This window comes from Phascolarctos cinereus, unplaced genomic scaffold (genome assembly GCF_003287225.1).
Source record: "Phascolarctos cinereus isolate Bilbo 61053 unplaced genomic scaffold, phaCin_HiC Scaffold_726;HRSCAF=1367, whole genome shotgun sequence".
Classification (NCBI taxonomy): Eukaryota; Metazoa; Chordata; class Mammalia; order Diprotodontia; family Phascolarctidae; genus Phascolarctos; species Phascolarctos cinereus.
Genome location: NW_027556098.1, coordinates 300,216,686 through 300,239,941, shown reverse-complemented (window position 1 = coordinate 300,239,941; position 23,256 = coordinate 300,216,686). Strand labels below are relative to the sequence as shown.

At 41.0% G+C, this 23,256-nt stretch overlaps 1 protein-coding gene across 1 annotated transcript in view; it reads left to right on the top strand.

Annotated features, from left to right (window-relative positions):
- The first annotated feature begins 11,026 nt into the window (after positions 1-11,026).
- Positions 11,027-23,256, top strand: part of EXPH5 (exophilin 5) — a 99,704-nt gene continuing 87,474 nt past the window's right edge. The window contains 1 exon segment of the mRNA XM_020996176.2: positions 11,027-11,254. Coding sequence (XP_020851835.1) covers positions 11,136-11,254 — 119 coding nt within the window. The 5' untranslated portion in view covers positions 11,027-11,135.

Below are 23,256 nucleotides of genomic sequence, written 5' to 3'. Positions count from 1 at the left end.
TGGGACTGAGGGAAAAAGAACAGCCAAAAATTGCTCTTGTGTATGATGGTGAATGGGAGGATGGCGGTACTCTCAACAGAAGCAGAAATGTTTGGAGAAGATTTAGCAAAAACTGAATTCCATTTAGGACATACAGAGCTTGAGATATACATGGGACAATCATTGGACCTCAGTTAATAACGTGAAAATGGGGTGTGAGAGAGATTATGGCTGGATTTAACAATCTGGGTGTCATCTTTGTAGAGTTAGTCTTCAACATATGAGAGAAGGTGAAATTATCCAGAGGTGGTAAAGACAGAAGAAAACAGAACATAGACCAGAGCCTTAGGGGCACTCATGGTTAAGGGGCTGAAAATGGATGAATAACCATTCATCAAAGGAGACTGGGAAGAAGCAGTCAGAGAGACAGAAGCAGAACCAGAAAAAATCAGTCTTGTCATGTTTCTTATACATTTCTGATACGTTAACATGCTGGAACAACATGACATAATTGATAGAGTCTTGGCTTTGGGGTCAGAAACCTGGGCCTGAGTCTTTACTTTGCAATGTGTTTGTTGTGTGGCCTTGAGCAAGTGACTTAACCTCTCTGGGCCTCAGTTTCCACATCTGAAAAAATGAGGAGGTTAGACTAGACGATCCCTAAGGTCCTTTCCAGCCCTAAGGCCTATGATTTTGTGCTATAATCAATTGTATGTTATAACCTGCCCTCAGTAGACCTAAAGCTCTATGAAGACAATTTTGTCTCGTGGAACAACCATATCTTTCCGTTGCAACCCATTGCCTTATCCAGCACTACGAAGTGGTGTTCAATAAATGCTTATTAGACTAAACTATAATTATTAGGAAGGTGGGTATTACCCACTCAATAAGATTTGGAGTCAAAAGACCTGGGTTCAAATTCTGGGTCTGCCAGTGATCTTGTGATCTTGGGCAAATTCACTTAATTTCTACAAATGGAAAATGAAGGATTTGTACTAGATGTCTTTGAAGGTCCTTCCACATCTAAATCTGTGATTCTATAATTTTTTAAAATCCTAAAATCAACAGCACTTAGACAGTTTTACTATATGGGAAAATTTCCTGCCAATAAAGGTTTTTATTTTCTTAGGACTGGTAGCTGCCTTAGATTTCCCAGAGATTGTTAAGGACAAAGCCAACACTGTTATGTAAACAATGATTCAGGGTGGTCCTACCTGGAAGCAAGACTCCTACCAAAATAGAAGGGGGAGCAGGGGGGACATGGGGTGATCCTATAGAAATTCCCCCATCCCCCCCATCTCCCAATCCCCTTATCTTCCCATCCTAGGATTCTCTTTGCTTTGAAAAGATAAAAAGGACAAGCAAATATGAATGTGTGAAATTCAGGGCCTCACATAGAGTCAATTCAATTCAATAAAGATTAAGCACCTATTACATACCAGGCACTGTGCTAAGCACTGGAGAGGAGGCACAGGGGAACTATATAGATGGAAAATGGAGAGTTATCTAAAAAGTCCAGATCCCAGCCCTCCTATAAAGGAAACCTCTTGGAGGAGTTTAGTGCTCTACCCTCAAGCCTTCCAGAGGGGAGAGGAGGCTGAGAGAGGTGGGCAGGTGCTGAGTGTTCAGAGATGAGTTAAACAGTATGACTGTGACATTTCAGTGATCCTGGGTAGTGCATCACATTCCAAGAAGTCCAAACCAAGCAGAGCTGCAGATGGAAAGTGGCAGGGTAGCTGAAAAGTCCAGATCCCAGATAGAGTGCATATTTACCTAATGTTGAAATAAATTGAATTCGTGGTAAACCAACTGGCTGCCTTTCCTGGTCAGGACGCACAGTGGAATTGTATTGTCTTTGTATCGCCAGCACCTATCATAGTGCCTTGTAGTTAGTAGGTTCTTACTAATCACCTGATTGATGGATGGATTGATTGGCAATTGTTTGGGACAGAAAAACCGCACATACTAAAATATTTGTTGCATAGGGGCAGCTAGGTGGTGTAGTGGATAGAGTGCTGGCTCAGGAGTCAAGAGGACCTGAGTTCAATTTGGCCTCAGACACTTGACACTTACTAGCTGACCCTGGGCAAGTCACTTAACCCCATTGCCTAGCCAAAATAGTAATAATATATACCTATATCTATATCTATATCTATATCTATATCTATATCTATATCTATATCTATATCTATATCTATATCTATATCTATATCTACATCTATATCTATATCTATATCATCTATATACATACACATATATATTTGTTGCATTACAGTGTGTGGTAATAAGGTTTTAGAAATAACCTAAATGTCTATTTTTAATGGCTTAATTAATATACAAACTCTAGCTCCTCAAGTCAAGTCAGTCCTGGTATATTTGCACTAATCCCAGCAACTGATGCTTCCCTCATCATTCAAATGGAATGGGATTCTGGGGTGCAGAAACCGTCATGCCTGGACAATGCAGGTGGAGGCAGAGTTCCCCATACAGCATTGGAGGAACAGGTGCCCATGTTGCTAGGTTTTGGGTTTATGGCACTAAAGCAGAGGCCTCCATTGTGTTTGACCCAGATGTGGCCCCTTTTTCTCCTGAGGCTCTTTGGTTTTCAAGACCATACCTCTGCAAAATCACAACCCTATGGAGTACTGGCTCTTTGTTTAATTTTCCATCTGCCTCTCTGTCTCTCTTTCTCTGTTTCTGTCTCTCTCTTGTCTCTGTCTCTCTCTGTCTGTCTCTCTCTCTCTCTTTGTCTCTGCCTCTCTGTCTCTCTCTCTGTCTCTCTCTCTCTCTCTTTCTCTCTCTCTCCTCTCTCTCTCTCTCTCTGTCTCTCTCCTCTCTCTCTCTCTGTCTCTCTCTCTCTTCCTCTCTCTCCTCTCTTTTTTTCTCTCTCTGTCTCTTTCTCTCTCTCCCTCTCTCTCCTCTCTCTTTCTCTGTCTCTCTGTCTCTCTCTCTGTCTCTGTCTCTCTCTCTCTGTCTCTCTCTCTCTCTCTCTCTCTCTCTCTCTCTCTCTCTCTCTCTCTCTCTCTCTCTCTCTCTCTCTCTCTCTCTCCTCTCTCTCTCTCTCATTCTGTTTGCATACCTTGCAAAACATTTCCATTACTCATCATGCCAGTGACACCTCTGCAGCTCAGCCTTCTTTCCTGTCGTTCTCCTGTCAATACGTAAATATGCTTAGTACAGTACAGTCAGAATCTTACACAAGAGTTAATTATACAAGGAAACACCCATATTCTTTGTTAACAAGTGCACTTTTCCACACAGTACATTAATGAAATATATGTAAGCATGTGAGGGCTCACGATCTGGGGGAGCCTCAATTTCCCCATCTGTGTGTGTAGGGTTGGACTACATAATCTCTAAATCTATTCCAGCTCTAAATCTATCATGCTTCAACATTTTTTTAGTTGGGCAATGTGAAGTAGTGGAAATAACTCTGAATTTCTAGTCAAAGGTCCTGGGTTCAAATCCTAGATCAGAAGCATAACGTACCTTGTATGAGAGACCATGGACAAGGCACTGAATTTAACCTTTGTGGACTTCAATGTCTTCATTTCTAAAATGAAGGATGCGGACTACATCATCTCCCAGTTCCCTTCTAGCTCTAAGTTTCGTGATCCTAATAAGAATGAACCGATTAATACTAGAACATTTCAGAAGGACAGTTGAGAGGTTACTTTACACACTAGATACAAGTTACATGTATTGTCCTCTGTGTATATACTCCTGTGTTTGTAGAAAACAGTGAAATCCAATAAGGTAAAGTAAGGATAATAATACCAATTCTAATAATGATGATGAAAAAGTATTAATTAAATACTTGCTACATGAAACACACCTCGTTAAGCTCTGGGGATGCAAATAGAAAAGCAAGACAATCTTTGCTCTCAAGAACATTCTAGTGGGAGAAACAACACATAAAGAAAGGAGGAGGAGGAAGAGTGAGGGAATAAGCATTTACATAGCACCTAGTGCCAGGTACTATGCTAAGCACTTTACAAATGTTATCTCATTTGAAACCCACAACAAACTTACAGAGTAGTTGCTGTTATCACCCCCATCTTACAGATGAGGAAAGTGAGGCAAAATAGAGGGCAAGTAACTTCCCCAGGGCCACCCAGCTAGTAAGTGCCTGAGGTTAGATTTGAATTCAGGTCTTCCTGACTCCAAGTCCAATATCCTACCCACTTTACCACCTATCTGCCAAAAATGAAATTTCAGTTGCAAAAGTCCAATGTTCTTAGACCCTGAGGTCAAATAGATGGTGAAACATCTTCTTCAGTGTAATTCCTATTAATAAAATCATATGCATTTTAGATGTTGAACTATGTGACAATGCCAAGGACTTTGGAGACAAGAATTTTCTTTTCCAGGCCTTCAGTCACTGCTGAAGAGGCAGCAGCATCTGCAGAGAATGTTGTCAGGTCACATCTGTACAAGGGTTACTCCCATGGATGCCAGCTGCAGGGGTTGGTTGGAAACAAATGCAGTAGTCTGGGGGAGCCTTGCTATTCCTGGGGCTCTTGGGCTCAAGGTCTGAGAAAAGGATGTAGTGGATGTGGTGGTAGCAGTTTTGCTTGCTATTTCAGCCAAGTTAATCTGTGACGTGGGAAACAGCTGATCAGCATTCAGTGGAGATGGCTGATCCTTTCTCCACAGAGGTTCCTATTCTAGCTCAATGGTGTCAAACTCAAATAAAAATAGGGCTGCTAAACCATACATAAGGATCCCTGCCGGCAGCATATTGACAGTTTCAAAATGTTATTTTATCTATGTTGCACTGTATTTTTATCTTGTTAAAGATTTCCTAATTACACTTAAATATTCAGGCTGCACTTGGGAGCTTTGGGGATTCAGGGGTCCCATGTTGGACACCTTTGATCTAGATGATGGCTTTGAGGATGAAGGTGAAAACAGGGCTTATGGGGCAGGGGGATGCTGCTATGTCTGGGGTTCAGGGGCTCAGGGTCCTGCACTGTATCTATCTGGGATTTGGTGGAGGTGGTTTGGCTCACCTGGAACATGCTGTCTCCTGTCTTTCCCTCAGGGTATCTTGCTGTTTCAGCTATGCTGGCTTATCTGCCCTGTGGTGGCAGCTGGTGGGCAGATGGTGGGAATGGCTGGCCCCTTCTCTACAGGGTTTGCTAACATATACATAACACTTGAAGATTTGCAGAACCATTTTACACATAATATCTCATTTGTTCCATTTGATAACCCTCATCCCCATTTACAGATGAGGAGACTGGTCATATAGCTAGTAAGTGTTTGAGGAAGGACTCAGACCAAGGTCTTTCTGGCTCTATGTCTACCCTTTATAAATTCATCTTGCTAGACAAATCGGTGGAGCCTGCAGGGCCAAGTGTGAACAAGATCATGGTATGAAAAGTGTGGTATCCCTGACCTGACATCTAACAGTAATACCTAGCATTTACATAGCACTTTAAGGTTTACAAAGTTCTTTATAGATATCTCATTTTTTCCTCACAACTCCAGGGAGTAGATGTTATTATTATGCCCCTTTTAAAGAAGAGGAAACGGAGACTGAGGGTGGTTGGCTTGGCCAGAGTCATATAGCTACATAAGTGTTTGAGGCAGTATTCAAATTCTGGTCTTCCTGACTGCAAGCCCAGTGTTCTATTTGTTCAGCTATACTTCAAGGAGTATAGCTGGGCAGAACAGAACAGAATTAGTGAGGATGCTCTATATGTAGTTATCTTTATGTTCCTCATAAAACCATTTTTCAGAAGGCATATCCTTTTTCACACAGTATATTATAAGAGGTAGTCTTAGATAGTGGATAGCCGTACTCACTGGACTTGAAATCAGAAAGTCCTGGGTTCAAATCCTGTCTCTGACACTTACTAACTGAGACTGTGTTCTTCCCTTCTCTTTGAGCCTCATGCAACTCTGTAAGGCCTGCTAAATTACAGATTTTAATCTGCACTGAAATCACAGATTTGACAAATTTAGAAATGAAGCTATAGGGGAAATAGAAAGAAGAATTTTCTATCTAGGTCTCAAAAACTATTGGCTAGAAAGTGTCGCCAAAATTTTGTTATCCAGTCGTGTCCGACTCTTCATGACCCCATTTGGGTTCTTCTTGGCAAAGATTCTAGAGCGTTTGCCACTTCATTCTCTATCATTTTACAGATAAGGAAACTGAGGCAAATAGGGTTAAGTGACTCATCCAGGGTCAGCTAATAAGTGTCTGAGGCTAAATTTGAACACAGATCTTCCTCACTTGTGGCCTGATGCTTTAGCCACTGTACCACCTAGTACACAATAAAGAAAAGGTAATATGAAGAGAAAAGTAGCTTTGACAACTCTCCTCTCAAAGCCAATTGCCAGAAAAGATCTCTTAACATGACACAACATTGAATTGTTTTACTCATTTTGTGTAATGCATTGTCACGGGCATCACACCTGCCTCCCTCATTGTCTCTTTGAGCTGGCTCACTTACCTTCCTAGTACTGCCCCCCAACAACTTGGGGATCTTAGAGGCAATGGCCATGTGGCTACCACTTAGGTCCTAAGTGTGATGCTAATATGTAAAGTACACTTTACCTGTTTACACTTATAATTGTAGCTCCTGATACCAAACTGTTCTGCTTCCTATTTAACAAATTGAACAATATGACACCACTAACTCCTAATCAGAAACAAACTAGGCAAAGCAAGCACAATTTTTTTTTTAGGCAATTGGGGTTAAGTGACTTGCCCAGAGTCACAAAGCTAGTTAAGTGTCAAGTGTTTGGTCTGAGGCCGGATTTGAACTCAGGTCCTCCTGACTTCAGGGCCGGCGCTCTATCCACTGCGCCACCTAGCAAAGCAAATATAATTAAATCATAACACTCCACCCATAAACCTGTGATACACTCCCTTGTCAGTATCCATGGGGGAGAATGGACACAAACTTGCAAAACCATAACATATAGATAGATATGTGAGTGGGAAATACTTTTGCCCACAACAACTCACAACTCCTTTTTTAAAATAGTATTTTATTTTTTCTAATTACACATAAAGACAAATTTTAACATTCATTTAAAAATTTTGAGCTCCAAATTTCCTCCCTTCTTCCCCTTTAATGTAAGTTATACATGTACAATCATGTAAAACATATTAGTCATGTTGCAAAGGAAACAGACCAAAAGAAAAAAAAACATGAAAAAAAATAAAGTTAAACTAGTATGTTTTGATCTGCATTCAGATTCCATCTATACTTTCTCTGGATGTGAATAGCATCTCATGAGTCCTTTGGAATTGTCTTGGATCATTGCATTGCTAGGGATAGCTAAGTCATTCATGGTTGATCATCACACAATATTGCTGTTACTATGTACAATGTTCTCCTGGTTCTGCTCACTTCACTTTGCATCATTTCACGTAAGTCTTTCCAGGTTTTTCTAAAATTTGCCTGCTCATCATTTCTTATAGCACAACAGTATTCCATTACATTCACATACCACAACTTGTTCAACCATTCCCCAATGATGAGCATCCCCTCAATGTCCAATTCTTTGCCGCCACAAAAAGAGCTGCTATAAATATTTTTGTACATATAGGTTCTTTTCCATTTTTTTCATCTCTTTTGGATATAGACCCAATAGTGGTATTGCTGGATCGAAGAGCATGCACAGCTTTATAGCCCTTTTCTGTCATATCAGCCAATCTGAAAGGCACAAGGTGGTACCTCAGACAACTCACGACTCTTAACGGTGGGCCTTTATGTCCATCGTCACCTTCAGGAATAGTCTGTATAACAGTTCATTGATGAGCAGGGCTGCTCCTCCTCTGAGTCCTATTTCCTGCTAGGAAGGGTGGCTTCTCTGCTGGCTGCTATTTCCCACTTATCTTCTGGGCTTCTAAAACACTCTTAAGCACTTTGAGTAAAATAAGAACCCTCAGCCTGCAGAGCTTTACTAGGTTATTTCCTTTGTGTGGGATACGAGGAACTTCCACTTCTCAGACCACACCTGGCATTGGGAGAACCTTTCTCTTCCAATCAACTCTTCAAAGCTTTTCTTCCAGTCCTGTTCTTTCCAGCAGCAGAGGGCAATAGAAGCTCAGGGGTCTTGCTGTGACCCTGCTTTGAGGCTGCTTCTTAGACTGACCTCTAAGGACTCCTCTTAGATTTACTTGGAGGTCAGGTCTTGATCAACCTTACTGCTCTAAAGGAGGATCTCTTGTGTGAAATTACTCAATTCTATCTTATGGTAATAACACGGACCCCACATAACTATCAGTCAAACCACAACCAGATGACATGCAATGTTCCCATAGCCCCCACTTTTCTAGGTGTTTGGGTTTCCTAGTAACAACCTTAAAACTTCATCCCTATCATCTGTAAGTTAGACAGTAGGAAACAAGACACTTTGTGTCTTTTCTCCATGAGATGCTACCTAAATATTCTCTTTTTTAAAATTTTTTTAAGGCAATTGGGGTTAAGTGACTTGCCCAGGGTCACACAGCTAGTAAGTGTCAAGTGTTTGGTCTGAGGCCAGATATGAACTCAGGTCCTCCTGACTTCAGGGCCACCTAGCTGCCCCCTAAATATTTCTTTCACATCTATCTCTTTCTGCCCCTTTATTAAAATTAATAAAATTTTCCAAATCAGAAAGGAGCAACACTTTATGCTTGTCTTTTCTCTTTTAATCTACCTCCCACCCTGCAATTCCCATCGTATTTCATGAGCTGAAAAAATAAACACAATAGTCCAAGGACTTTGCAGTGGTCCATTGGGATTTTAGGATGAGTTAAAAATGATAGTATGGTGTGGGAAAAAGAGCATTAGATTTAGATTCAGTGGGCCCAGGTCCAAATCTGAGTTCTAGCACACCTGAGTTCTAGCACTGACTACCTGTATGACCTCAAGAGAATCCCTCAGTCTCTTTTAGCTTCAGCTTCCTCATCTCTAAAATAAGGGAACTGGACTAAATGACCTCTATAGTTTCTTTCAACTCCAAATCTATGATTTTACGACCTTCAAACAGGCAGCTGAGTGGTGAAATCCTGACTCTGGGTTAGGTGAGTTGATGGGAAACGGACTAGTAAGTATCCTGGTGTAGAATCAGGCCTACAGACTGGTAGAGTTGGGAGAGTGTGGGAAAAGATTCCTAGAGATTACTACTATTCTATAGCTGCTACAATTAGAAGACAATCTGATGAATATCTCCATGCCCTGGAGGTAAAGCAAGGAGGTGTCACCAGGGACTAGGGCTCAATGTGGACACTCACAACTTTTGAATAATCCCATAAAACCGACCTTTGAGTACAGAGTCCAGAGAAATCAGAAATGCTTCTATTTCAAGAGAGTTGGGCTTACAGTACTGTAGTGTTCATCCTACATGGTTCCTTTAAGTTCACAGAATCATAGAATCTCAGATTTGGAAGGGATCTCAGAGCACATCAGAGGACATCCCTATTATGAACAAGAATTCCCTCCTATAATATGCCTGACAAGTGGTCATCCAGTCCATGCTTGAAGGCCTTCAATGAAGAGGACTCCCTGGGACAGCTCCCATCTCTAGGGAAGTTTTTCCTTACTTAGAGCAGAAATTTATTTCTTGGCAACTTCCACTCATTTTTCCTAGTTCCCAAGTTATTTATGGAGTAGCTCCCTTTTTCCCTTCCATCCTTCCCCCTCGATTTCTTCCAACTTGGGTCCATGCTCCAGACTTGCAGAGGGACTAGCCTAGGTTTAAAATTAGTTGAAGACTCTTTTCTCTGCCCTTCCTCTCCACCCTGTCGTCTTTCTTTCTCTGTCTCTCTCTCTGTCTCTATTTCTGTCTCTGTCTCTTACACACAGACACAGACACACACACAGACATAGACACACACACACACACACACACACACACACACACACCCCTACTAGGATTATAGATTTAGGATTGTAAAGCACCACATAAATCATTTAGTCCAAACTCTCTCATTTTACCAATAAGGACTCTAAAGTCAAAAAAGTGAGTGACTTACATAAGATCACTCTGGTATTAAGTGATAGATAATAGAACTCAAGTCCTGTGACTCCAAGTTCAGAGTTCTTTTTACCACACCATGATGCCTTCTTAAATCTCCACCTTTCCTAACCAGTCAGGTTTTCCTGTAAGACTCTTAGCAGCAAGGGGAAGAGGGAAAAGAGAGAGGTCAGAATAGCCCAGCATACTCCCTCCAGCTCCACCCAGTGGGAATGTGGTAAAAGGGTCACTTCCCTTGTCATCTAATGAATATTACTAAGGCTACCACAACCTTGAAGGTTAATAGTATGCTGGACCACTTGCCTGGCATCTAGCATGTAGGTCTCTCTCTTACTTTTATCACGGAGACTTTTCAAATTAGGTAGTCACCAGACTCAGGAAGTCTGAGGCTGATTTGTGAGACCACCCATAGAAGGGTGTGTTTGGGACAGGCCTGGAGGAATGACAAAGAATTCATTCTTAGTAGAGACACCACACTTCTGCTCCCCAGAAACTATGAGACTACATGACATATCTCTCTCTCTCTCTCTCTCTCTCTCTCTCTCTCTCTCTCTCTCTCTCTCTCTCTCTCTCTCTCTCATCTTTTAAATGAGAAACTCTTTAATTTCAAATATTTCCATTTTGCAGTGCTACCTTTTTCCTGGAGACTTGTAGGCATTTGTGGAAAGGGAAGACTTCAATTACAGATCTAAAGTGACCTCAATTCCCTTTTAAAATTCCTCTAATATCCATGCTTAGGTTGTGCCATCAACTAGTATGGCCAAGGTAAACACCTCCGTGTCCGATATTTAAAGCAAATATTTAAAGTCTTAGCTTCTCTTATGGGTAGAACTAAGGTACAGAATGTTTGTTTAACAATCTTAATTAGGGAGAGGGAGGAAAAGTCAAGTAGGAACCCGCCCCTTTGCAAAGAGATTGGCTCCCTCTCCACCCCCGGGCTTCCCTGGTGAGTCTTGATTGGTCAGGCAGAGAGAATTGTGTCATTAAGGTGTTGTCAAAATGAGCCCTGTAGGTGTGGGTTGTGCCACAGGAGTGTAGTTTCAGACTCTCGGAGGAAGAGGGCTTACTATTGGCTAACAGGCCAGGCTCATGAAGGTATTTTTAATGCCTTGGAAAATGTCTACGTAGCAGGAGGCGCCAAGGGACTTAAATGTAAATCCTACACACTGAAGAAAATGACGAAAGTTCCTCAGGTGTTTGATTTCAGTTTCTTAAATGATGAAGAAGCCAGACAGATCCTGCAGGTCCTAGAGAGAAACGAGGAGCTCCAGAGGGCAGAGAAGGACAGAATCAGGTAAAGAGAGAATGGCTTTCTCTTCCTCTGTGATTAGACACAGTAGGGCATGAGCAAAAAGAACCCACAGGGTCTACCTACAGACACATCTTATTTGGGACTCCCCTCCGTGAAATCTGGAAGAGCTGGGCTGGGCATGTGTTAAAAGAAGGAGGAAGCTGGCTGATCTGTCCTGAGACCAGGTTGCACCCAGCTACCTTTCAGCCGAGCTGAGCTGACATGCTTTTCTATTGTGGGCCTAGGCACCTCTCAGCAGCCTTAGCTGCCTCTGCCCAGTGGGGATGCTGCTGCTGTTGCTGCCATGGCCGTAGCCACTGCCAGCAGAACTTGGCCTCTGGGGGCTAAAGGAGGGTGGGAATGGAAAATTGGTGAACAAGTCTGAACGAATGGCAGGCTCATTGGGAAGACACATGGGGAAGATCTCATGGGGTTGGGTACTTTTTAAAACCCTGGGCAGAATCATTGGATGGCAGCCCTGGAAGGGCACCTGAGAGGTCATCTCCTCCAACTCTCTCATTTTACAGGTGAGGAAAAGTGAGGCCCAGAGAGGTTTAATGTCTTGCCCAAGGTCACACAACTAATTTAATAGCTGCTCTTATTTCCTCCTTTCCCTCTTGCTTTTTCTCTAAATCCCTGTGATATAACAGCTAACTTTATATACCCCGTGTAGTTTTGAAAGCTTTTTATGTATGTTAGCTCATTTGATCCTCCCAACAACCTTGTGAGGAAATACAAGTTTTATTATTCCCATTTTATAGATAAGGAAACAGAGGTTCATAGAAACTGACCTGTCCATAATCATACAACTAATAACAATCATAAGCAGGATTCAAACCCACATCATTTTTAACAACGATGCTTTTTTAAAAAGTTATATTGATGTATTTTGCCTTTTACAGCAATACCCTTATTTGATGGACAGCACTCCCTCTCCTTATAATACAGAAAAAGAGTGCAGCAAAATTAATCAATACAGCATCTACATCATCCTGTCTTGATAGTATCCCATCTTTCTATTAAGAGGAAGGAACCAAATTCCTTGTCTGCCCTCTGGGACCAATATTAGTCAATGCATTTAATCTGAATTTAATTACTTTTTAGTGTTGTGTTTATTTACTGTTATTGTAGTTGTATATGTTGTTCTCCTATCTCTGCTTTCTTTGCTCTGCCTCAGTTCATACATATCTTCCCATTTTCCCCTTTATTCCTCACATTCATTGTTCCTTACAGTACAATTACATTCCATTAATTCATATACCACATTTTTTTTAGCAATCAGTTTTGCTTCCAGAAAAGTATAGTTTATATAGGGGTTTTTTTGTGTGTGTTTGACCTCCTTGGGATTTATGTCCAACAGAAGGGTCATTGGTTCAAAAGATACAAATAATTCAGTGGTTTTTCTTGCATAATTATGAATTATTTTCCAGGATGGTTGGACCAACTTCTAATTCTACCAAGAGTATATTAGTGTGCCTATCTTCCCTCAGTTCCTCCAACATTGACCATTTTAATCTTTTATGGTTTATCATTTTGCCAACTTGCTAAGCATAAGGTAAACCCTGAGAATTGTTGTCATTTGGATTTCTCTTATTAGTGATTTAGCACTTTAAAAAAATATGGTGATTGCTATTTTGTATGTCTTCTTTTGAAAATTGCTCATATCCTTTGATCATTTACTTAATGACTCAGTCTTAAATGTATGTCAGCCACCTCCATATCTTGGACATCAGACTTTTATCAGTGTATTTGATACAAAGATTATTTTCCTATGCTTTTATCATCACCATTACTAATTTAATGCCAAGGTCAGATCTGACCTAGTTGAGCGGAAAGAGCGATAGGTTATGAATCAAGAAACCTGGGTTTTAATACAAAACTTTGCCACTAGCTAATCATGTGATCCTGGACAAGTCATGTCCTTCCTTCTCTGGGCCTCAGTCTCATCTGTACAAATGATCAACTAGAATAATGACTGAGATCCCTTCTTACTGATATAGTGGGAGTCTCTATTCCCAGCCAGACCTCCATATCTTGAGATTTTCTCGAAGATATCTGGAGACGTCTCTTCTCGTTTAATCTATTCATCTTAAGATATCATCAGCATGGAGGGACCACACGGAGGTTAAAACAGCTCTTTAGGGTTTTTAGCTTCTCACTATCTCAGGGTTACATATGAGCCTGAGAGAGGAAGTGGCTTTTCATTCAATCTTTCCCATTCCTCAAATCATACACATAATTTTTAAAAATTTTCTCCAAAGCTACTAAGAAATGAACTCCGCCTCCTCTTTGTCATGTTCCTCTCATCTCTTTAATACACAGACACACAGACACACAGACACACACACACACACGCACACACACACACACACACACACACACACACACACACACACACACACGGCAGTTCCAGTACACCTGGCAATGAATGAAACACTTCCTCCCTCTCAAAGACAGAGCCTCAAGAAATCTCAGTGACAAATAGAGCAGCCCAAGAAACACTCTTGAGATTTTGGGAGTGGGCAGGTGTTTGGCTGGACTTCACTAAGTCCTTGCTAATCTTGCCTGTTGGAAACTCCTAGAGAATTTCACCTTTGACAATTCTACACAAAGAAAGGTGTCTAAGTGATTAGTTACTAGTCAATGAAGGTCAGAAAGAGAATTTCCACCTTGGCCAGAAATAGGAAACTAACCAGTTTTTCTGCTGGGGAAGTGTTAGGTAAGCCTCAGCATGACTTTGACCTAAGCAAAAGTTTCTCTTGTGGGCAAAAGAGGGGAATTAAAAGTGTTATACTCAGTGCCCTGCTTGAAATGTAGACTTGGTTGGAACTGATCATAGGATCATAGATTCAGAACTGGAAAGGACCTCAGAAGTCATTTTACTTTACAGATGAAGAAACTGAGGCCCAGAGAGGTTAGCCAATAGCTAGTGGCATTCAAATAGGATTTGAAATGAGGTCTGTAGACACCGAAGCCAGCGCTCATGGTACTAGAACACCCTGAGAGGAGCTATTCCCTATCATCCATTTGGTAAAGTAACCTTTATCCTCTAAGGGTTCAGTCCCTTCTAGCACTAAATAACTAATGTACTGGAACCTTTAGTAACTTTGGTTGCAGAGAAGCAGAGAATCCACTGGGCATGGACTTCAATTTTTTTTGCCCTAGACATAGATCCCGGAGTCAGGGTTGAATTACCTTGGAAGTGGATTGTGCACCCCCATGCTCTGCTTCTATATTGATGGACTCCTCAAAAATGCCTGTCAGTTCCTTAAATACATAACCCCATGGAGTTTGGTTCCCAGAGTCAGGATATTACATAATAGAAAGAACTCCAGAACTTTATATCATTAGAGCTGAAAAGGGATCTTACAGATTATCTAATCCTCTTTTTTTTTTTTTTAGAGAGAGAGGAAACTGAGGTTCAGAAGGGTGAAATAAGTTGCCTAAGGTTACATAGCTAGTTCATAGTTATCAGAATTGGGACTCAAATCCACCTCTCTCTTTCTCTCTCTCTCTCTCTCTCTCTCTCTCTCTCTCTCTCTCTCTCTCTCTCTCTCTCTCTCTCTCTTTTTTTCCTCTCTCTCTCCTCTCTCCATTATATCATAGTTGTTTCACTGAGATGGGATTCAGGAGACCTGTATTTTTGTTCTAACTTTGCCAGTAACTAGTTATCTATAATTAAATTAGTTATTTGACCTCTGTGAGCCTCAGTTTCTTTATGTATAAAATGAGAGGATTGAGTTAAATGATCTTTAAGGTCCCTTCCAGTTCTACCAGTCCAGGATTCTAAGGCTTTTGGATTGACTCGGCAAAGATGGGCTGGAAATGTGTTCACAGATGACATGGAAGGAATAGGATCAATTGGTCGGCCAACAGGCATTTATTAATCACTTACTATGTGTGAAGCACTGTGCTAAGCACTGAGGATAGTAAAAGGTGAAAACTTAATCCGTTCCCTCAAAGAGCTCACTTTCTTGGGGGGGAAACAATGTACAAAAAAATTGTATATACAAGATAAATACAGTGTAAATGAAAGAAATCTCTGAGAGAAGGCACTAGCAATAGAGAGATAGAGGATAGGGATGGAGGATGGAAAATGGGGAGGGTGGAGAACCAAGAAAAGACTCCTACAGAATATGGGATTTGAACTGAGTAAGGAAAGAAGCTAGGGAAACCAGAAAATGAAGGTGAAGAGGAAAGGTATCACAGACATAGCAGACATTCACAAAAACTTAGTGTCAGGAGATGGAGTCTTGTACATGGGACAACACAAGAAGTCCAGGGTCACTAGATTGTAGAGTCCACAGAGGGGAGTAAAGAGTAATAAAGCTATATTATGTAGAAGAGGCCAGGTCATGAAGTGCTTTAAATGTCAGAGGAGGCTATATTTGATTCTGGAGCGAATAGGGACCCACTGGTTTTTATTGAGGAGGGGAGCAATAGGGCCAGAACCACATATTTAAAAAATCACTTTGATAGCCTAATGGGACATGGATTAGAATGGAGAGAGACTTATGGTAAGGATACCAACCAGAAGGCCATGCATGAGTGGAGAAGAGCCTGCAATAGGGTGGTGGCAGTGTTAGTAGAAAGAAGTATACAAGAGATGGTATAAAGATAGAAATAGCCAGACACAGCAACAGATAGTATATGTGAACTAAACACAGGTAGGTGAAAATTTGGGTTTGAAATCAAGGTTTCAAGGTTGGATGACAGAAAGAAATGTTAGTACGCTTGGTAATAAACACAAAATTGGGAAGAGGGAAAGATTTTGGAGAAAACATAATGAATTCAGTTTTGGATACATTGAGTTTAATGCATGTTTACAGGACATCCAATGTGAGATATTCAAGAGGCAGTTGGTGATGTAAGACTGGAGCAGTTTTAATTTGAGGTCAGAAGGGAGATTGCAGATTAGAAGAGAGTGAGAAGAAAAGAAGTAGAGACACTAAGGGTGGATAGTTTTCTCAAGGAATTTATCCGTGCAGTGGAAAAAAATATAGGATGATAGCTAGCAGTGATGGTTATATTTTTAGGCAGCAGGAAATCAGCCAGTAGATAGAAAGAAATTGAAGATTAATGAGAGTGGGAGTGATAGGACAATCTGCTGGAGAAGATGGGACAGAATAGGATCAAGGATACATGAAGGACTTGTCTTGGGAAGAAGGACTCCTTCCTTATGTAAGGTGGATAAAGGAGGAAATAATGAGGGAAGAAATTTGAGTGATAAAAGATGAGAAAGAGAGGTTCAATGTTTTCACTGAAGTAAAGAACAAAGTCCTTATCTTAGATTAGGGAGGGGTGCCTCAAGAAGCTTGACCAGGGATGAAAAATCTTGGAATAGCTGCTGTGTTGAGAGGGATAGCAACTGAATTAGGGAAGTATAAAAGGATTGCCTTAAGGGCCCAGTGGAAATTAGGTAACACAGATTTGTAGTGGACCCAGTCAGAATGGTTTCATGATTTTTCTCCAGTTCCATTCATTAGCATGTGAGTAACAGTGAAGGTAGCAGATAGTGAATGTAATCCAAGGTTGAGTTTTATTAGGCACAATCCACAAGATAAGGGGCTAAGGGACCTGAGTGTAGAGGGTAGTCTTTGTAAACCTCAAGATAGGGAAGAGAGAAGAAGGTAGCCAGGGCTGGGGTGATGGCCAGGAAAAGAACTGAGGGGTAGAGGGATTGGAGGTCACATTGAAGATGAAGAAGGGTTTGTAAACTAAGCGAAAGATGGAATGTGAAAAGATTATGATCAGATAAAGGAATTTTAGAGTTCATTTTTACATGGAAGTGTGTAGCTGGGATAAAATAGAGGAGTAGGTCATGGGAACTGATAGATTGAGAATCTGAAAAGTATTAAAACGTGTATTGAAATATTTATATGTATGTTGAAATCCTGTAATGTATGAGGAGTAAGGATGGAGAAAAAAAACTGCAAACCAATCACTGAACTCATTGAGGAAGGAAGAAGTACGTACTAGGGATCAGTAAATGACAGTTTCTAGAAATGACAGTTGATTGGGCCACAAATTTGCATTGAATGAACCTGGACAGAGAAATGGTTTCTGAGTGCTGGTGGTAGAGAAGGAGTCTAGCAAGGAATTTTAGCACTCCTTCACCACGCCAGTGAACTAGGGTGTGAATGAAAGTGTAATCAATACCAGTCAGTCTCATCACAAGACACTTCGGTCTCAATGAGAGCCATAAAATAGAGGCAGTGTGGTAGGAAAAGTTTTAAGATGAAAGCAAGTTTGTTCATTATGGAGCAGACACCCCAGAGAGCATAGTGAAAGAGGATGGTAGATCTTGAGTAGAATATTAGAGAGAGGTTAGGTTAATGGAGATGAGAGCAGGCAAGTGGTGGCTGGGGCATGAGGTTTGTACAATGACAGCTGGGGGTTCAGTGTCATTGGCATGGGAGGTAGCAGTTTGGTAACCACACAGGAATGAATAATCCAGGCAGATTATCAGTGCTTGGAAAGAGGTTTATTGACTCTGGCAGGCCTTCCCTCCTTATAGGTCCAACTTCTTGGTAGGTGGTGGTGTTTTGTCATCTAGTCCAAAATCACACTGAATGCAAGAATTTTTTCCACAGGTTCCCTGACAGTTAACCACTCAGCCACTGTTCAAATACTCCAAATAATACACAAAAATGAATTTTCAGTCCTGTAGCTTTATAAACAAGTCATAAAAATTACCTTCCTTTTCACACAAGGGAAATTTCACCGGGACATTTGGCCTGATTTTTGCCTTTTTCCATTCCCTTTGTCAGCTGTTTTGTATTATGAAGGGGAATTGAAGCTGTACTAAATTGGCCATGTTAAGGTGATGGTCTTCCCTGGAGGCATGATTTTATATCCCACTTCTGACAGTATCTTGTAAAGGAAGCAGTGTGGGACAGAAAAAAGCATTGATTGTGAAGTCAGAGGACCAGGGTTCAAATCCCACCTGTGATGCTAGCTGTTTAACCTTAGCGTTAAGGAATACTGGACATACACCATACTGAGTATGGGTCTGGTGGTGCTGCCATATTGGGTTTGGGACCCCATCTTGCCCTGGTTCACAGCCTTTCCCTTGGTGCTGGAATACTCAGCCAGTGGAGTGCTCTTGGCCCAACCCTGTCCCCAGTATCTGCAGACTTTCCTCTCTGTCTCTTTATGTCGACCTGGGCCAGAGAAAAGATTTACTGTGACTTCTTCTGCATTTCTTCATCAGGACCCAGTCTGGTACATTTTCTAGATCTGTTTGGAGGAGTTCAGGAATGGGAGCTCATCACAGCTCTGCCATATAGATATCTCTTGTTTGTACATAGATGTGTGTTTGCATGTTTTCTTCCTCATTTGAATGTGAGCTCCTTGAGAGCAAGAACTGGTAGTTCTTTGTATCCTCAGCTCTTCGTATAGTGTCTGACATATAGGAGGCACTTAAATAATATATCAAATAAATGTTTATTGACCTGAAAAAAAAAAGAAATACTCGACATGGGGGCAGCTAGGTGGCGCAGTGGATACAGCACCAGCTCTAGGAGGACCTGAGTTCAAATCTGGCCTCAGACACTTGACACTTACTAGCTGTATGATTCTGGGCAAGTCACTTAACCCCCATTGCCTTGCCCCCCAAAAAATACTGGACATGGCTCATGTGGGAATTTATTTTGCTTGATTATGCATATTTGTTACAAAGTTTTGCTTTTCCTTTTTTTCCCAATGGTGGGGGTGGGAGGGAGAGAAAATTGACCTTATTAATTAAAAAAATGTAATTTTAAAAGAGGAAATATTCTTTGTAGCTTTATCCCACAGTCTGGCACATAGCAGGTGCTTAATTGATACTCATTAATTGGTTGATTGAATGAATACAAGTTATTAATACCATTGTTGTTGCTATTTATTCTTTTCCCACATAGAACTTAACGGGTGTGAGGCAAATAAAAGATTCATTTCACGCTCAATTAAAATTTAGTATTTATTAAGCACCTACTAGTCATAGGCACTGGGCTAGCCCTGAGGATACAAAGAAAGGTAAAAGACAGTTCCTGCTTTCAAGTAGCTTATTGTCTAAAGGGTAGACAACTATTTACAATCAAGACATATAGAGGATCAATTAGAGATAATCAACATAGGTAAGGCACTAGAATTAAGGGGGATGAAGAAAGGCTTCTCATAGAAGGTAGGATTTTAGATAGGACTTGAAGGAAGTCAGGGCATTGAGGAAGCCATATGAGGAGGCAGAGAGTGGTCAGTCAGGAGATGGAGTGTCTTGTTCAAGGAACAGTAAAGAGGCCAGGGTCACTGGATCAGGAAGAGGAGTGAAGTATAAGAAGACTGGAAAGATTGGGGGGGGGGGTAGATTCTGAAGGACTTTGAATGTCTTTTATGTTTGATCCTAGAGGTGACGGGAAGCCACTGGAGTCTAGCGAGTAGGGAAAGCTAGCTGAATGGAGGATGGACTGGGGTGGGGAGAGACTAGGCCAGGGGTGGGGAACCTGCAGCCTCAAAGCCACATGTGGCCCTCTAGATCCTCAAGTGTGGCCCTTTGACTGAATCCCCACTTTACAGAACAAATCTGTAAAACTTGGACTCAGTCAAAAGACCTCACCCGAGGACCTAGAAGACCACATGTGGCCTTGAGGCCGCAAGTTCCCCACGCCTGGACTAGACCTTCTCCCTACTACAGTGGGTCCTTAGAAAGAATCCCTTTGCCTCTCTGGGCCTCAGTGCCTTCATCTGTAAAATGAGATAACTGGACTGGATGACCTCTAAGGACCATTCTAACTCTAAAGCTTATAATATTAGATCTATATTCTTGGTGCTATCCTTGGGATCATTCTACTAATGCCTGAGTAGCAAATATGGTAAGGAGAGTCAGGAGAAGTAAAGAAGGTAACTAGTGTTTAGAAAAAAAAAATCTCCTGAACCTCCTATGCATGCAATCATATGCATCACCAAATATGTAAAGATGAAATCCTTTTTGCCTAGGCCCCATCAGGATCATCTTTGGGGCCCTCACAATCCAGCCTTGTTCTGGTCTTCCATTGAACCCTAAAGGTGACCATCTTCATAAAAGCCACCAGAGTGGTGAGCCCAATAGCTTCTCTGAGAGCTGAGCTGCAATCAGCCCATAGTTACAGTTCCCCAAGGAGCACAGGAACTGCCTTCTTTGGTCTCCATCCCCTGCTATAGTATTTTTCATCTCTTTTCTCCTTCAAGGCTACCTAAGTAATAGGGAATATTGTGGTGGGGCAGTATAGAGTGAAAAATCGAATATAATAAAATGGGTGATCTGCCCCACTGAAATTTCAGCTATCAGAGATACATTTTAAGGTGGAAAAAAATAACTAGACTCAGAGACTTGAAGAGGATGAAAAACTGGAACAAACTGATTTGTCAAGTTCTGCCTGTGCTCTAACAAAATCTTTGAAGTTTCATTTGAATGAGAAACCTCTCAGGGAAGCTGCAGAAGGTGCCTCAGGGTACTTTGTTAAATGAAGGGGACAGAAAATCTCACTGAGCAAAGGTGAGCACAGGAATGAAAGCAATTAGGATCTTAGAGTCAGAGAAACCTAGAGATGGTCCAGTTCAAACCCATCATTTTATAGATAATAATTGCTAGTATTTATGTAGCACCTTAAAGTTTACAAAGTGCTTAACAAATATCTCATTTTATCCTCACAACAACTGGGAGGAGGTAAATGCTATTATTTTCCCCATTTTACTGATGAGAAAACTGAAACTAAAAGGGGTCAATTGACTTATCCTGGATTATATAGCTATCACATGAGACTAAATTTGAACTTGGGTCTTCCTGACTCCAGGTCAAGGAGTTCTATCCACTGCATAACCTAGCTGCCTCTGAAAGATAAAGAAACTGAGCCTCAAATAAATTATACGCCAATCACCTACTTGAGGCAGCTAGGTGGTTCAGTGGATAGACCACCAGGCCTGGAGTCAGGAAGACTCATCTTCCTGAGTTCAAATATGGCCTCAAACACTTAATAGCTGGGTGACCATGGGTAAGTCACTTAACCTGTTTGCCTCAGTTCCTCATCTGCAAAATGAGCTAGAGAAGGAAATGGCAAACTCTTCCAGTATCTCTGCCAAGAAAATCCCAAAATGGGGTCATAATGAGTCAGACAGGATTAAAAAATGGCTGAACAGACACCTACTTAGTGGCAGACTGGGACTAGAACCCTGTTCTTCAGATAATGAAATCTTTGCTGAACACTTCCCCTCACAGGAAGAAGAAAAAGTGAAATAAATAAGCTGGAACTAATTTTGACAGAATCTTAGCTGCCTCTCTTCTATTGTCTCTCAAACTTAAAGGGGTCAGTGGGAGGATTGTGCTAGTTTGCTCTCAGCACTATTATCACCTGGTATTTTTATGCTATATGTTCTGTTGAGCTTATCTTTGTGCTTTTTAAAGCACTTTCACATCTATTTCCTCATTTCATCCTTACAAAAACTCTATAATATAAGCAGGGGAAGTATTATAACCTTAGAATCATATAATCTCAGATTTAAGAGGACCCTTAGGGGTTACATTGTCCAATCCCCTCTACATCCAATGCTTACCACAGTGCCTGGCACATAGTAGGCATTAATAACTGTGTATTGATTGATTGAATACTTATTGATATCTCCAATAGCTCCTATCTAGCTTCTATTTGACCTCTGCTGTGGTGAGAAACAAACACCCTTTTGCCTGAGTCAGTCCATTCTATTTTGGAACTATTTTAATTTTTTTTGGAAGTTCTTCCTTATACTGGGCCAAAATTCGTGTCCCCATAATTCCCTGGTTCCTAGTTCTGCCCTCTGGAGCTCTAATGATTACCTAATTCCTCTTCCACATGCCAGCTGATTTGGGGTTTTAAGATAGCAATCAGAGCAATATGTATATGTCTCGTTTCTTTTTTAAAATCGTGCTGCCCCTAAATCTTGTCTTATACAAACTAAATATAGTCGATTCTTTCAGCTATTCTTTGGGTGACATGATTCTGAGACTACCATTGTGGATGCCCTCCAGTTTGTCAATGACCTTCCTATAATGTTGAGCTCAGCATTGACCACAGCATCCCTGATGTGGTCTGAGGAGCACAGAATATGATCACCTTCCTTGTTCTGGATACTGTACTGCTATCAATATAGCCAGTGATTGCCATTAGTTTTGGGTTTGGTTTTTTTTTTTAAGCAACTAAATAATGCTATTTGTTATTTACTTAAGTTTACAATCAACTAAAATCCTTAAACACTTTTCACATGAGCTACTTTTTGAACATATCTACCTTGTCTTATTCTTATGCAATTTATTTTTTTAACCTTGCAAGGCTTTATATTTATCTGTATTGAATTTCATCTTCCTAAATCCTGTTGTTCTAGCCTAGATTTTTGAACAGGCTAGATTCTTTTTGAATTTTCACTGTTATCCAGCGTTTTTCTGATCTCTCCCAGATTCATGTGATTCAAATATTTGAAAAACATACCTGTGCCTTCATCCAAGTGCTCAGTAGTAGCCTACTTCAGAACCTTCTGGTAAAAATCATAAATAAATCATATTTATATGGCACTACAAGGTTAACAGCACTTTTTTCATAACAGCCCTATAAGGGAGATATCATGATACAGTAGAAAGAGGTATGGATCTGAAGTTAGAGAACTTGGGTTCCAATCTCACTTCTATCCCTTACTACCTGTATTACCAGTCTTCTCTGGGGCTCCTTTCCCTTACCTGTAAAGTGAAGGAGTTGGACTAACTGCCATATAATATGCCTTCCCACATTAAATCTATGACCAATCTCCCACTTATCATATTGAGATAGATATCACATATATTATTATCCATGTTGTACAAATGATGAAACAGGCACAGAGAGTTGAAATGACTGGCCCATGACTTTATAGCTAGAAAGTGGTATTTGAACTCATGTCTTTCTTGATTCCAAAATCTAGTGCCCTTTCCACTACACTTTGCCACCTCTCACAGAATACACTAGAGACCTCCACCCAGCTTGACA